The 16583-nt window shown below is 45.1% G+C and overlaps 1 protein-coding gene across 1 annotated transcript in view; it reads right to left on the bottom strand.

Moving 5' to 3' along the window:
• Positions 1 to 16583, bottom strand: part of LOC115392064 (protein O-mannosyl-transferase TMTC2-like) — a 90519-nt gene that overhangs the window by 14529 nt on the left and 59407 nt on the right. Inside the window, exons 3-8 of the mRNA XM_030096565.1 lie at positions 14303 to 15137; positions 12620 to 12734; positions 12129 to 12214; positions 10489 to 10673; positions 8933 to 9011; positions 3703 to 3824 (exon numbers count right to left, since the gene is read on the bottom strand). Of these exons, the coding sequence (XP_029952425.1) occupies positions 3703 to 3824; positions 8933 to 9011; positions 10489 to 10673; positions 12129 to 12214; positions 12620 to 12734; positions 14303 to 15137 (1422 nt within the window). The remainder of the gene's footprint in view (positions 1 to 3702; positions 3825 to 8932; positions 9012 to 10488; positions 10674 to 12128; positions 12215 to 12619; positions 12735 to 14302; positions 15138 to 16583) is intronic.

The raw sequence follows: 16583 nt of genomic DNA, 5'->3' as shown, positions 1-16583 counted from the left end.
CTCAGAAGTATACCCACTTCTTATTCCAGTCAGCCCGTTGTGGGAGAGGTGCATCCTCCCTTTTGTCACGCTCACGCTGAGCTCTGTGGAGCGAGCCTCACACCTCCGATCTGCTGATAACATCAGACAAACTGCAGATGTAGCTCTGGCTCTGAGAGCGCCGCGGTGATTATGAATGAAGCCTGCGTCGTATTAACGGAGGAAACGAGTGACTGACTGAATCCAATATTTGCGAGCATCGCATGTGGCCGAGGACATCCTGACCAGACCGTCTGAAGCACATCTCGCTCCCCTCGGTTTTAAGAGAAGGGTCGGCGCTGCAGGCAGGCACTACTTATCTGTGTGATTTACTCTTCCTGTCCTTCTTTTTTTGGGTCATGTCTTCATTCACAGATTGCAACAACATTCTCCCCTCCCTGATCAACGCCACTCCACCATCCACCTCTCACCCTCCTCTGACCCTGCTGCCGAGCCTTATCTCGCAGCTCCTGCGACCCTCCCGCGGGGACGTGAGCCTGAAAACCCCTGACAGCATCTGAAGTGTCTTCATCAGTCACTGCGATGCCACAGGGAGAGTGCAGGGCGGGGATGACGGACGACTGGCGGGCGGCTCAACTTCCCGCACTGCTTTTGATCAGACTTAAATGCTGTTGTCATCATGCAGAGGCCACCGCCGCCGCAACAGGAAGTTAGCCTGCGCCTACTGGTACGGAGTTTCATTGGAAGTGGCTCTCTATGGACCGTTTGTCATGCGGACACTGTACAGCAGCTCACTTCTCTCGTTTCATGACATTATTTTCTCTCAACCGTCTCAGCATCCATCATAATCAGGGATCCGCTGAGATTCATCCCTGCAGGTTTAAACTCTTTCTTCCAAAATCAATAACACTTTCTTAAATAAAATGAGTTTCTCTTCACGGCTCACTAAATTCTTCCCCGAGTCCATTTCATTGGGTTTTAACTCTCCTCTAAAGAATTGTATGATTCCCCAAAACAGTCTTTACTGACGAGATTCGGGTTTCACTTAATTTTTCGGTGTCCTGCAGCCACTTCGGCTTCTCACTTCTTCACACTCATTGTTTTCATGACAGGACTTCATGTCAGTTTAACCATTGACTTTTATCCGTGGTGCCAGATGACCTATACTTTCCAGATGACTATCAGTCAGAGCGCAGGATGGAAAATCAATCCGGTGTGGCGCTGGAGCTGGAGCTGGAGCTCGATTTGATTTGGGCACAGGATGATTGACCACCGTCCAGCTACGTGTTGATAATACTGAGCCAGAGCAGCGCAGTGCCGTGGTGGTTAGCAGTCGGCCTGAGGGTCTTTCCCTTGACGTGTTGGGTTAGCGCTGAGTCGTCTAAGGCCAGGTTTAAGAGACAGTGTTTGAAGTGAAAAGGCATAGTTTCTGCGTTTGCACATTTACATGGCAACCATTTGATCACGACTTTGGGAATCGGACTTAAAAAGTTGTGTTTTCAGTGACTCTGAGCACGCCTGTCGTGTAAACAGACACCCAACGTGCAACAAAAGTTTGAAAGAGGGCCTGATGTCACGGTTGGTCTCTGTTTGCCCTGTGATGAGCTGGAAAACTGAGGCGCAGCGTGCCTTCGTCCATCATTAGCCAGGATCCGCTTCAGACTACTGCCACCCTGACTTAGATAATGTTTTACAGAACATGGATGGATCCTGAGCCAACAGTCTGCTTCTCTGACAGTTTTTTGCAGGGATTGCAAAACTATTTTTGATCTCTGGCTCAGCGGCTGCTGGCACTCGGACGCCTGTGTTGTTGAAATGTGTCGTCCTTAACGCGTCGGTTTGTGTGGATTCAACAGCCAAAATGTAATGTGCTAATTACTGATCCTTGGAGGCCCTGGTAGGTGGATTTTTCTCCCAGCCAAGCTATTCCTTTTCCAACTGGCAGTAGCAGTCTACTTAATGTGGAGATATAAAAAGGGTATCTGCTTCTCAAAGCGGATTTCCACAAATGTCAAGTCCGTCTAGCGTAGGCTGAATCCGCGCCGACACAACATCAGACCGTAATTGTCAGTAAATTGTGGAAAAATAGGTGTGCCAGTAAAAGCTCTACAACTATCAGTGAGGATACAGAGCAAATCCTGATTTAGAGAAGACTACAAGTAAAAAAGAAAGTTGAAAGGAGTGCGTTTCCATGATGGAAATGAGATGGGACGGGGCCAGGAAGATACCACTGCCTCGGGCGTCTGAACACATTTATGTCCTTTCATTAGGGCTCAGACAGTGGGAGAGAAGGGAGTCGGAATGAAAAGAAGGCCTCCACCCCTTCTTTGACCTCCGTCTTGTGAGATGTTTATTTCCCTTCCGATGATCAGTTTCAGCTCCGACTGGTCTCCCTGATCAGCCATAGCCGCCTCCTCATCAACTGGAGGATTTTGGAAATTGCCCTTGCCTCTGGATGGTCCCCCCCGCCTCAGTTATTCCCAGTCCAGACTGCAGCAGTCCGTGACCCTAAAAGGCCGTTTGCTCCGCAGACAGGAAATGGAGGACAGATGCACGATTGTTTCTTGTCACAGTTTCTAAAGAAGTATTTCTTGATCTAAATTGCTGTCATGACCATCTCTAAAAGCTCGTGAAGCTGTTTACTTAATAGTTGGCAACGTCAAGATGTGATTCTTCTTTCGGCATTTCCTGTTGAAACTTTAAATATGTCTCAGTCTGGGTCACATCTCCAGCATGTCAACTGCATGAAAACACAGCAGCAGGAGAAGCGCATCAAAACCACCTTCGTTCATCGGTCTCTTACATCTCCCGTCGACATTATCATCGTTTTGTAAAGCCCACACACTATTGATTAACAGGCTTCAGGAAGAAATTAAAGCCTTCAGTGCAGAGCTGCAGAGAACATGAATGGCCCGTGGAAATGGAAAAATGTGTATCAGGAAGAAAATGAAAACAACCGAGGCAAACAGTCTACGTGAACTAAATCATTCCTTTGATGTAAAAACACAATGACATGATCCCAATGGCATCAGAATCCTCTTTAGGCAACAGATCAGATGAGCAACTCACAGGTAATGGTTACCCAAGTGTGCTAAAGAAGTATAAGTACACTGCAAAGGTGAGTCATGATGTGGTGTTTGGCACTGTTACCTCATTTTGAGAAGGCTGTGGGGGATTTGCATGTTCTCCCTGCTCGTGCTTTCTCCACGTACTCCGGTTTCCTCCCACAGGACATGCATGACTTTCAGAGATCGCTCTGAACTCGCCTGTAGTTGTTTGTGTGTGAATGTCTGTTCCTGTGATTTCTAACGCCCCACAATGACTGATAAAGCATAGAAGTTGTGTGTTTCGCTTCTCTGTTTATTTACATGGGGCTTGCCGCAGCAATTTATTGCCTCTTGCATCATATCCTTGTTTCTAGAGGCTTCTGCAGCATGCATGCTGCTCACAGTACGGTCTGAGTGTTTTTTTTTTTATCCATCTCTCTGCAGCTGGTTGAAAAGTTCTCAGTCTTAATATTGAGAAATTACAGGTAATGTTTTCACTGAGAGCCAGACTGGATCTTCTGGTGGTCCATACAGCCCTGCTGTAGCCTTTATTTTACACTTCTTAGACAATTAAACACGCACAGTTACAATAATATTCTTTTCAATCAGAAAGGAATGACAGTTTAACATGTTTAACAATTTAACAAGTAAATGAAAGAAGAAGTCATGGTCGTACCGTCATGGCCAGGAGTTTGCCGTAAGTGAGGTGTGCAGGAATATGGTCCGGCTTGGCTCGCAGTGATTCTCGGTACCAGTGTTCGGCTTCAGGCAGCTTGTTCAGTCTCATGTAGGCCTCTCCTGTGGAATCAAATAGACGACGGGTCAAAGTGGAAGAGACCGACACGCCGAGGAGATTTCATTTTCATGACAGGTGAGCAGTGAAGTGTCAAACTGGAGCATGAAAAACTCCATTGTGGGTAAAATGCATGGACTGAAAGATTTTTGACCCCGACATCATTCTTACAAAATAAAACAAATTCTCTGGCCGTGGCTCGGAGCTCTTCCTGAACGCAGCCCCCTCGCTCTACGCCCCCGATCGGTGAGACATCATCCGATACCTCCCCCACTGCCCGCTCTGGACCCGTGCCCACCAAACACCTGGAAAAACAACCAGCTCTCCTTCCAGGCCCTCCACTAATCCCCATGTTATTGCAAAAATTCTGACAAGATCAGCTGATAACACAACACAGCGAATATCAACGGCGTCATGCATGTCGAGGAAAAGTGAAAATGTATCCCGCTTGTTCAAAGTTCACTTGTCATGTGGTGTAAATTTCAATCTACATTAAGATTCAGGAATTATCAAATGACCCGACAAGTTGTTTGGACTGGAGAAGATTGAGAACTGAATTCAGAGGGGATTAGAGTTAATCTGTTTCCTGAAAACAAGGTGATAAGCAACAGGTGACAGATGTCTTATCAGCACTTTTAATTTAACGAAAACATCTTCAATGAGCGATAACGATGTGTAATGAAACCTAACTACGTTCACGATCTGCCCTTTATAGATAACAAAGCTCAGAATTTAAGCCCTTTAGAAACATATGTTTGTGCAACATCATTCAATATGTTTTAAATTAGGACACAATCAGAAATGTCAGTTCAAGTCGAACTCTGCAGTGTGGCTTTAATATTTTAAATAATCTGTATTTTCATGTAGTCAAAATAAGGAGGTTTCAAAATCCTCCAGTAATTTTAGATTTTCAGATTTATATTCTGAACTGGAATTAAAGTTATCGTGTTTGTTTAAAACAACTCAACAGAAATAACTCGAAAGGAAAAAACAATTTTTCCCTTAAAATTTGAAGCAGTCATAAACACTGTAAAAGAGAAGAAATTGATTCATTTTTTGCTAAAAGGCAGTATAAGTAATTTCTTTTTTTTTTATTTTAAAGGAATTTAAGCCAGAATCGATCTGCACTTTTGGATTTTCCCTCATTTTGATTTTATGGCTTTCAAATTGTCAATAATGTGCATTGAGTGAGCGCTATAGCTTGTTTTTTTCCAAACGGCGAGACTTTTGTAAGAAACAAGCATTTCTAGGATGAGCAGTAATGTTGCCAAAGTCCAGGTTCACATACAGCACCATTTCACCGTCAGCGAACCGGACCAGTAAAATAGCGCCATATTGAAGTTTTTCTTCGTCGTGGCTCAGAGTATATGAGGTGAAAAAGATGACGCAAATTTTTCCACGATGGAAAATGACTGCAATCCCAGTGTTGTGTGATGTCTGCTCCGCTCAAGGAATTTTTACATAAAAAAAAAAAAAAAAAATTGTTTTTAAAATTTGCTTGGTGGAATTTTAATTTAAATTTTTTCTATTTTTTTGAAGGAAAGTAAAATCAAGTGAATTATCACCGACCTGGTAAGGCCGGATTGTATGAATTTCCAAATCCAAGGTGCTAAACAGAAAGTGTGTGTCCTGCTCTGTTTTGACATGACCTGATTATTTCTAAAAGGTTTAAAAGCAGCACAAACAGTGGAGCGCTGGCGCTGGCGGCAGAGCCCCGTGTGAGATTAGCACCGACGTCGACGTGCAATTAGAAGTGACACGGAGCCCGAGGAGGACTGGAACATTCCTCGGCCCACCGGGGAGAGCTGGAGCGAGACCGGCGGGGGCGCAGATTACCACCCAGGTCCGCCGCTGCTCCCAGCAGCACGAGCGCGGCGCGCTGAGTGAAAGTGAAAATGGATACGGGCAGGTGTGCCAAATGTGCGGATCAGTTCAGCGAGGAAACAACGCTGAGCAGCAGAAATCAGGGATCTCTGGCTCGGAGCCTCCGTTCCAGACGCAGCACAGCTCCTTAACGCCGCCCGCAGCTTTCATCAACATTTTGACATAATCTCAGGAGCTCTGTCAAAACGCATTTTGCCAACTTATAAGCAAACCCTTGGCACTCCCAGGCCTGAAAAACAAATGTCCCAGTATGCACGGGTGAGTGTGAGGAGATGTGTGTGTGTGTGTGTGTGTGTGTGTGTGTGTGTGTGTGTGGGAGAGGGATAGTCTGAGGAAAAACAGCTAAAAAAGCAGTGAATTTTGCAGAAATAATGAGCCTGAAAGCAGCTGTTCTACAGCTGGAATACAACAAGCCGGGTTGTTCTTGCAGTGAAGAGCAAATTAGGCCTTTTCACCGAGACGCGGTAAAGTTTACTGCTGTCCAGTCAGAACACTGTCGACACCGTGGAGCAAATTAATTCCCTCAAACAAGGTTTTTACAGAAAATAAATCACTATGCATTTTTAAAAATGTGAAGATAAACCTGTATCTGTAGTCTTCGTCCTCTTCCGGCTGAAGAAGAGGCTACAGGAAGCCAAGTGTTCGCTTTACTCTGTTATTTGAGGCTGAGTTCTGTGGATCTTGAGGCCGGCAAATTTTTGTAAATCTGAGTGACCCCCCCCCCCCCCCCCCCCCCCCCCCCACACACACACACACACACACACACACTGTATATTTGCAAAAACACATGAAGGCGCCTCATGACACACATATATGTGAAATACAGTTTCTGTGTTGTTCCTTTTCTCTCTGGTGCCACTTCAGCTTTAACCTGTTAAACCCTAGGGTTTTTGGTGGCAAGGTTCGCCTAAAAATGCCTATCCATTTTAAATCAACAATATCTCCACCATTATTTGGACAATATGCATAATCTTGGTCTCAATTGATAGCTAAGACCTTAGAGAATATAGTTCCAGTGTCAGAAACACTGTGAATTTTAACATGCCTGAGAAAATTTTGATAAAGTAGAGGAAAAAAATGAAATTTTTACCTTCACCGAATTTTTTTTCAGATTCCACATTGAAAAACTCCATGATGACAATGAAGCCAGCCATAATGATGCCACTGCTTGTGTTCAGTAACTCCTTGACTACAACTGTACCAAGTTTCATGAGAATAGCACAAAGCACATAGATTTTATAGGGTTCAGTTTGGATAGTACCAGGCGAACCCTCCATTTGGCCACTTGGAGACCACCCTGTGCCAAACTACACTAAGTGTTTTTTTTCTTTCTTTGAAAGGAATCTGACTTTAAAATACCTTTAATTTCCACTACAAGGGTCTGTATATATACAAAGGACCCTTTGGTTCTGACATTTAGCCACTATATTATCAGAATCTGCATAGTTTTTGTGGAGAAACTTATAATTGTGCACAGTATTCTGCACAGTATGAAATACATTTTTATACATGGCTGAACCATAACATTTAGCTTCCAACTGAAATATATTTATAACAATATAATCAATACAAAAATAGCCAATTATATCACTGAGAAAACAAAAAATTATACCCTTTGAAATATGTAAACAATAATATCTGCAAAATGCGCATCAAGAAAAAAACAAACAACGTACAATTAGCTGTAAAAAAGCTCAATGAAGATAAATGTGCATGTTTCAGAATTAAAAAATTGCCAAATATATCAGAAACAATCACTAATTGCCATCCGCGTGCGTCTCACTCTGCAGTGCGCACCGGCGCACCTGCGATCCAAGATGGCGGCGGCGCTCGTGGGGTTATGTTTGAAGCTGTCTCCCAGCTGGATGAGCCCCCAGTCACGTGTAACATATCGTTGGAAAGCTCGCGAGACGTAGAACATCAACAAACGTGATTTGAGCTCCCAGGGTGAACGACGAGCCCACAAGATGGCGACATGAGGCAGCATATAAACATTGTGGCGCACGACGCTCTTTCACTTCGCTAGAGGATTATGAAGTCAATTTTGGTCAGAGGAGAGCCTGGATAGGTGGAAAATGACCACAAAACGGTAAGGAAATAAAATATGTTGTGTTTTGTGTGAATAGCTTTGAGATTTGGCAATGAAGTGTGTGAGAATCATGCAATCTGAGGTGCTGGCTGTGAAATGTGAAGATCAGTTTTTGGTTTGTTTTGCCGCTGACGGGAGCTGGTCGGCTCAGAGAATATTCTGCCTGGTGTCATCTTAAAGAGCAGCTTTTCTAGTTTTACAAGATACCAAATATGTTGGGATGGAGCAGACGGACCGTGCGTTCTGTAGCGTTTTGTGTCGGCAGGTGCGGGTGAGGGGGGCGTGTCGAAATGTTGCATACGAATTTTAAAGTTGTTATAAATCAAACACTCGGTCATCAAAGTGCAGTTTGAGCGTTCAGTTAGTGAGATTAAGGCTTATTGTTTGAGACACAATTGAAAGAAAACATCCTCACAGCATTTTAGTCACTTTTTACACATGTTGAAGTGGAGCGTAAAAATGTTGGACCCGGTACCGGGTCCGTCGGGCCAAACGGAACAGTTTCAAACTTTCATGAGTTTTTTACTGCAAAAGAAGCATTCAGCTCTGATTTTGTCCATTACTTCTATGAAGCTATTTTCTACGTAGCTCTTCTGAGCAATCCATCTTTGTTTTTAACCTGACGCTCCGCTATTTTTTTCTCCCGCTGCTTATTTTTGTGTATATTGGAGACAGAATGCTCATGTTCAACACAATAGAGCCTTGCATGGAGCCTTTGAGTGATTGGTGACTCTGGAGTTTTGCAAACACGATGCACGACTTTTTCCATTCACCTGTTAAAAATAAAAAAACAACCCAAATTGGATTTACTTGAAAAGTTTTGGATAACACTGTTTCCCGAGTGACTGAGTCAGTTCAGTCCTAATAGAGCTGTAAACACTGGCTTAACTGGCAGTGAGTAAATTCCTGGTGTGTATTGCAAGTTGGTTCAGCTAAAACCATGTTTATCCACAAGAGACCCCCCCTCTGCCCCCGCTTTCTTAATCCTGAAAGGTTCCAAGCAGAGAAGTAGAGCAAAAATGTTTGATGAATATCTGCCAGTTCAACAGAAAAACACACAGATTAACCGTTTCTCCTCAGTCTCACTGTTAGTTTTCTCGTCTCGCCGCCTCTGTGGCGCTGAACAAAAGTCGCTCTTACCCATCATGTTGTAGAGGCTCTGTGGTGCAAATTGTCTTGGCATTTTCTGTATTGCTTCTTTAAAGACGGAGAGGGCCTCCTGTGAATGGAAGAGAGAGAGAAGGTGGGGGATGTTTGCATTAGCGAGCGGAGCGGCCCCGCCAGCGGAGCCGGCTCCGGGCGAACTCGTCATTCCTCCCCTGCCGCCGGGGTCCTGACAATGTGAATACGCAGCGTGGAATTGGGGGTCGCCGGGAGGCCTGCTCATACAGAGCCCGGCACAAAGCGTCTATCCTCGGCGTCACGCTCGTTAGGATGACTAGAGCAGTGTCACTTATTGACTCCAGTATGTATAGCGTGGCGGTCCGGCAGTTCACCTCCGAGCCTCTCGGAGTTTACATGGCAGACGGACCCGATTCCTCTTTATTGCTGGAGCAAATGTTGCGGTTAAGAGGTCAGAGGAAGTGGGATTGCTCCGTTCCTCCACCAGGCCAACAATTTATAAGGACCTTTATTGAATCTGCAGCGCCGCTGCTCCGGCCGTGATCGAATCAGCAGCATCTCAGTACTTATGTACAATATAAATGTGCGGCATTGGAAAAAGCAGCACTTCGACCAGCAGCGCGGGTCCTCGGGGGCGCCGAGGAGAGTGGATTTGTTAGGAACAGCCCGAGGATTATCTGCACAAACACTTTGTCCCCGATGACAGAAGCAATTTTGGAACATGTCCATTTAAAAGTGAAGCCTCTCTGTGTCCCCAAAAGGCTGCTTGGCTACCTGCCTGCGTTTCATCTCAGCTCGCTGCGCTTTAAAACGTTTCCAGCATGTACAGTATGCAAAAGGGCAAAGTTTAAACTCTCACCGCAGCAGCGGGGATGTTGTTTTAGACAAAATTTATAAAAATCAATAAGGGAGCGATGGATGCCGACATCTGCATCCTGTAGATTATCTCACCTTCATTTATTTATTTTTTTGCTGCTTCAGTTGATGATGCGCCTTAATAATGACTGATTAACTCCCACTGAACTTAATGAACGAGCGCCGACGGCACTTCTTAATGTGTCACAGCCACAAACATGCTGGCTTAATATGAAGGCACGCTGAATAAGATCAACCCTTCAGATTCCCTCATGAGTCAACGGAGTACAGACACGAGTTAAATAAGCGTCTGTCTCTGAAGTACAAATGAAAGCAGGCATTCAGGTTCAAAGACTGTTTTTAGCCTTTAAACTGCTTTACAAGCATTTGGGAGAGCAAGCGTTGATTCAGTTTGATTTAATTTAGAAATACAGTGTCAAATGCAACAAGGTCATTTGACAACACCGTCAAATCGAGCTCAAAGAATTTGTGTCTTTTTGCAAAATTAGTTTTAAGGACCTCTGGTCAGGTGTAAATAATAATCTAGTAGCTGTATGAGTTAAATGGAGCTGTATGAAGGTGTTTTTTTTTTTTTAAAAGAAAACAGCTAAATCATGAATCCATTAAAAATCCAAGAAAGCCTGGATGTGGATGTTAAATGAAGATGTTCCACATTATTTTCGATCCACTCAACAAAAGCGATTCTTGCAGCGCGTTACCTCCTGGTGTCCCTGTTCGTGGAGCAGCTTGCCCAGATTATAGAGGCAGCTGGCGACGGAGCTCTTGTGGGCGTGGGGGTCCTTCAGGTTCTCATCTGGGATGTCGGCACAGGTCAGGAAGGTGCGCTTGGCCTCGTCCAGACGACCCTGGTTCATCAGAATGATGCCCGTGTTCAAGTAGGCCGCTGCAGGGAGAGACAAATGCATTGAGGGAAGGTTTAATTAGCCAGAGACTGAGCACCGTCAGCTTCAGTGGAACAACATTTGGTTTATGAGTGAATAAAAACGTGTTGACTTTGTGAGTTGAGTGATCAGGTCATTATCGGATCTCGCAGCTCGCTGTGCCACAACGCTCCTCGACGAGCTGGATTCACTCACAGAGAACAAAGACAGATCTCTTCTCAGATGATTCACACCTCCGGGCTGGAAGAATAAACTACTGCTGATCATTTCCAAGCTTCATCGTTTGCACGGGCGACGTCTGCACGCTTACTTTGACGCTTGTTAAAGTTTTCCTTGAGTGGTCGAAGACAACATCCAATGATCAATAAGTAGCAGGAGAGTAATTAGTCTCTGTGGACCTTTCCCTCTAAGCAACTCCCCGTCAAGTCAGCCCGCTGGAATAAATTAGTTGGATACAGCGGATCAATCTGGAGAGCTCTTCATGAGGGTGTTGCGGTATGATAAAGTCAATGAGGATCCGACGGGAATCAAACCTGTTTTCTAAAAATAATACCTTATTTTAGTTGGATCTGCATCTTTTTCATTCATCCTTCATCTTTTTTGTTCTACATTCTATTCACTTACTAAAATCTAGTCTTCTCAGCATTATAATGAACTGATGTTTACATGTTAAGTATCTCATGCAAATCAGCAATGCTTTATTGCTGAACAGGACATTTATGCATATCGAAAGGAAAAGCTGCGTTTTTCTCTCCTCAACTCCCAACCAGGCAGTGACTAATGGAGTAACCTTGGAAAAAATGCTTTAACTGTCACATTTTCATTCCGGCTTTAAAACGTCTGCTGCTTTGCGGTAATTAATTAACCTTGTTACCGACTTTAACAGATTGGATAATTGCACGCTGAATGGGAATTTTCTAGTCTAACCGCGATCTTGATTAGGTGTATAATTAATCCGGGGAAGAAAAGAGGAGACATTTAAGATCGTCTGTTTATCTGTCAGCGGCTGATACGGGGAACAATAGGGAGCTAATTTAATGCATGATAAGTGAAGACTGTAAGTGATTTGTATTAATCGGGGGATTGGGCATGCGAGAAATGGTAGAGAGGGAAACTTTATTCCGGGGAATCGTAAGAAATTCATGCTTAAAAGAGGTGAAGGCAAGAAACAGGGAAACATAGGGGGGTATAAATTCAACGGGTGCATCGTGGCCTGAATTCATAATAAATGACATCCTGCATTTCCCCGATCTCTTGACATAACTGGGCTCTGAAAGGCGGTCGCACAGCTGTGCCGAATGTTTAATTCAGCCGTACACCCACTGCCCTTTGCCACCTATTCCTTTCCCTGCACATAACCGCAGCCAGTGTTCACTGTTGCCTGGACACAGCACAGCCACAACCGCAAGAGCTGGAGATTGTCAATAAAAAAAAAAAAAAAGAAGAGCTGTACTTACAAGCCAGCGTTGGCCGGCTCCCAATGGCCAGCTTATAGTAGTGGAGTGCTTCTGAGAACTTGTTGCTCTCCTGGAGCAGCAAACCGCTGGAACCAAGGAAAGAATGACAGCTTAGAGGTTTTACAAAACTCTCCAAAAAAAACGGAGGACTTCATGTTGCTATGATGATTAAACTCAAGCAGTTGATAAGGGTGAGGAGGAGGAGGAGGAGGAAGGGGGCGATCTGGCAGAGCAGGACGTTTGACCACACTGTGAGTATTGGCCGGCGGCTTTGTGTTTCCCCCTCAGACTAAAACAGCACCATTAATAACGCTGTCAGACAGACAGCACTCTGGGGAACAGAAGACAAGGAGGCACTTCCTCTGAGAGCACAGCGCTAATCAATACACATGCGGAACAATTGTTTGCGCATACTTTTGTCACATATGAGTGCAAGCGGACGCCGCCGACCCGGAGACGGGATCAGAGCTAACGGGCGCGGAAACACTCACAGGTTGTACAGCATGTCGGCCATGTTGCTGCGGTAATAAAGAGCGTTCCTGTACGCCTGCTCGGCTTTCTCCATCTTCCCCTGGCTCTTCAAGACATTTCCGAGGTTCCCCCACGCTGACAAGGGCACAAAAGAAGAGGTTAATCAAAAGGATTAAATAAACTTCCAGGCAAGTCTCCTGAATAACAATTGTTTCAGCGTCTTGAAAACTTGTGAATTACACCAGCAGGAGCCAACATTTCTATGACAGGGAATCATTCTCTTTTGTGGCGCACAGCTTGTTTTCGGCCCCGGGCGCGGTGCTTTTTCACCCCGGGAGAGGCTGTTGTTCTGCTGCTGCAGCTGCTGGACACACACAGCAAAGCGGAAAAGGGAGATGTCGCGCTGGGGGAGCTTTCAGCGCAAAGCACCAGTCTTTCCAATCAGAATGGGTTTAAAGGAGACCACCACAGCGCCATTGACCGGCTAATGGCATTAGGGTTTAATGGCATGGCGCTCCCACCCTGACAGGTGATATAAGGCTGCCAGGAGCTTTTGTACATTTTCTTCACACTATAGAAAGTGAGGATTATTACAATGTTCACTGAGAGTCAACTAATTGTGGTTCCAGATGGGGAAAAACAGTTTGATTTATTGTCCATAGCAAGCCGGTTTTTCATCCCGGATGCCTCAAAATATTAAATTCCTCATATTCACATAAGCAAATAGGCACAGAAACAAGCCGGCCTTCCTTCATTCACCTGGCTGTACATCTGGACGTGTGTTTGGCTAACAGAATGTATTAGACTTTGTGATTAAGATGAATATTGTGTATTATTTTGAAAAATCATTTTAGGTAAAACTGCTGTGTTTGCATGTGCATGCATTTATATTTATCAGTGTTGTGAGTGTTTAAATCTCTTCATGCACAAACGATAAATCCTTTCTTGGTGCAACAAAAATCCTTTCCCATGAGAAGGCACTAAGACTGCACTAGACTGAGGTCAGGCTGAAGGTCAGGGGTTGATATGTGGGTAATCATGCGTTAAAATATTTGCAGGAAATAAATGTAAAACAAAATGTGATTTGTGAAAACAGTATATATTTGTGTGCAACTGTGTTTCTGTTTCCATCCTTTGTGGCCTTCAACGCCTGAGAAACAGAGATGATGTACTTTGATGGGTGTTTTGGGACGTTGTTGTTTTACTTAACGTGATGGTACGCTGGCTACATTAATGAATGGGCCCCACAGGTGTGTGTGTGTGTGCATGTGTGTGTCTTTAGAGACCTCTTTTCATTCTTACTGAATGTGATTTGGGGACACTGCTGCTGCAGCGCTGCAGTGCTCAGCTGATGGTGGTCTGCCAACACAAACAGCTGTCACGCCTCAGCTCCGCAGCAGAATCTGAGAGGGAATATTTAGCCATCCCAACACGTCCTCCTGTTGTTCCGTCAGGCCCTGACCTCCTTTCTTTCTTGTCCGCTGCATGAAGAATTTGGCTGCTGAAGGGACCGTGTCCCCGATGACCTTAAATGTGATTACTGACTGAAAGGTGCCCTTCTAAATTAGTTATTTAATGTCTTACATGATGTGAGATCACACGTCCAATCACTGAAGACTTGGTCAGTTCATTCTCATTAGCAGATGATGAGAGGCATGGCTAAAGCACACAGACTGTAGCAGTTAGCTTAAGTTGAGCCTTACCTTTAGCAGGATTGACATAAATCCCTGACTTGTAGAGCATCTCCTCATTCTGCCAGTCCCGGTTCCTCAAAACAGTTTTGGCGCCAAAAATCAGAACCAGAGTTGCAGCGAGGTACACCATAACTGTCCTGGTGGACCTGCGCCGCAGTCGGACGTACAGCGATCTCATCCCCGCCGCAACCAGCAGGCAGAAGCCCATGCTGGGGATGTACAGTACTCTCTCCGCGATGACGAATCCCACATAGAAGAACAGGTTGGTGGCGGGCAGGAAGGGGATGGCCAGCAGGCCGAGAGAGAACACCACCACGTTTTCCGTGGTGGGCAGTGGAGTCCTGCTCTCGTAGTGCTTTTTGATGCCGTTCTGCGCCCCGACCGCGTGACCGTCCGTGTGGGAGTTGTTCATGTGTTCGTGGTAATTGTGTCCATTACTGCTTCCATTTCTTCCGTTGGTGTAATGATGCGCTTTCCCGTTGGCATCTTTAGCCTTGGACGTGTGGTTCGTCCTCAGGCCGAACCAAGCCAGGAGCAGCAACCCAACGTAGAAGACCGCCGTGTGGACGTTCCTGCAGTCGGCCAGGCTCCTGATCAGAGGCAGGGCGTCCATCGACCAATCAAAGCTGAGCGTGTCCGGGCACAGGAGCAGCCAGAGGTTCACGGCAGGAAGGTGGAGGAAGGTCAGAGTCCTGGTGAGGAGCGAGGGGGAGTCTGCGGCTGGGTTGTCGGAGTTGGAGAAGTTGGGGGGTTTGTTGCCCATCCAGTAGAAGCGGCAGGCCAACAGGACGACTCCCCAGGCGCCCAGCAAGAAGACGTTCAGCAGCAGGTGGATATTCTTCCTCTGAAAGACAAAAAGAGCTGCCGTCACACACAGGAAGAAAAAAAGAACTGCAGAGAAGAATACACCGCCAAACTCATTCTCTTAATGGTTGTGATATTTATGACTCTTGGCGGCGTTGTATTAGTTTTGATGGAGACTCGGAGCTGGAAATTGATCAAAAGGATCATCTCATCTTACATCACCTCAGCTTTAAGGACCGAGAAGGTAAATTCAAGGCCACAGCAGCAGGGTTGCGTAATGCCAGTGGGAACAGAATAAGTATAACTCTGATATGTGTTTAATCAAGTTTAGATTTCAGTCTTTGAGAACTTTTTTAAAGCCTGTGAAAAGGAACAAATAGGTTTTGTTCGTCACATTTAACACTGAGACAAAAAGAACCCTATTAACTTTTATTACAGCCAGAATCTCCACACTGAATCAATTCATTGATTCTTTTCAATAAAGGTGACCTTAAATCATGCGTATTATTTTCTTCCTGACTCCACGGCCTCCATGGACATCAACACAAACACTGCTATACAAACTCCAGTCACATAGTCTTGATATTAAACACTTTTCCGAATGTGTGGATATGAAGTTATGAAATATTTATGGAGTGTTTGGTTGTTTAACGCCGTGCTGGCAAAGCAGAATAATGACTGGATATATTATCCCAGGACCAACTGGCCTTTCTTGTGATTTAATCTTGGAAATATGACTTAAAATACATCGGCAAGGGCATGCTAATGAAAAATGGAAAATATAGCCTACCAAACACTAACTGTGGCCTGATGGTCTCTGCTTTTAGTTTCAGCTCTTTCAATCTGTTTTGCCACTTGCTATTAGTTAAAGCAGAACCCAGGGCGACACCCCGCATTACCTCCATTCTAATGGATACGATCGTTCTGCAGTTCCACGCGCCAAAGGGCACGAGTCTCATGTCTCATCTGCGATCATAAACATCACGTCACCCCCGCTTTGGGGGGTTCCATCGATTTCCTGGTCTGTCTGTTGTCATTTACAGATTGTATCTTTGAGGCGCGGCTTCGGTAACCTCTGGGGACAGCCGCTGCCTGCTAATGATCACAGCTAATGCAAAGAGCTGCAGCCAGACATTTAGGCGAAACACGGGAGAGACAACACCATGAAGATAATCTGCAAACAGAAAAATGTCCCGGTACACAATGTTAAAAGAGATAAATACTGGTTTGTGGCTAAAGCAGAATATTGTGAAGCTAAAGAGCTAAATTGCAATAGTCCTACCATCTTCTGAAAATATCACTGGCAGAAAGAAGGGGGGGAAAAAACCACGAGCATAAGGTCAGCTCTGTCAAAACCTTCAGGAGAGACCTGATCTCTGTTAGAATACGCCGGGATCCACCACGGCTGAAGAAGCCGTTCATCCTGCTGGCCACTAAAGGTCATCGTCTCAATCTCGATCACCGTTTCTCACCAAACTCAGTCAAC

Source organism: Salarias fasciatus, chromosome 7, assembly GCF_902148845.1.
Source record: "Salarias fasciatus chromosome 7, fSalaFa1.1, whole genome shotgun sequence".
In the NCBI taxonomy this organism is placed as follows: domain Eukaryota; kingdom Metazoa; phylum Chordata; class Actinopteri; order Blenniiformes; family Blenniidae; genus Salarias; species Salarias fasciatus.
The sequence above is the reverse complement of the archived record's forward strand: the minus strand, read 5'-3'. Positions and strand labels throughout refer to the sequence as shown.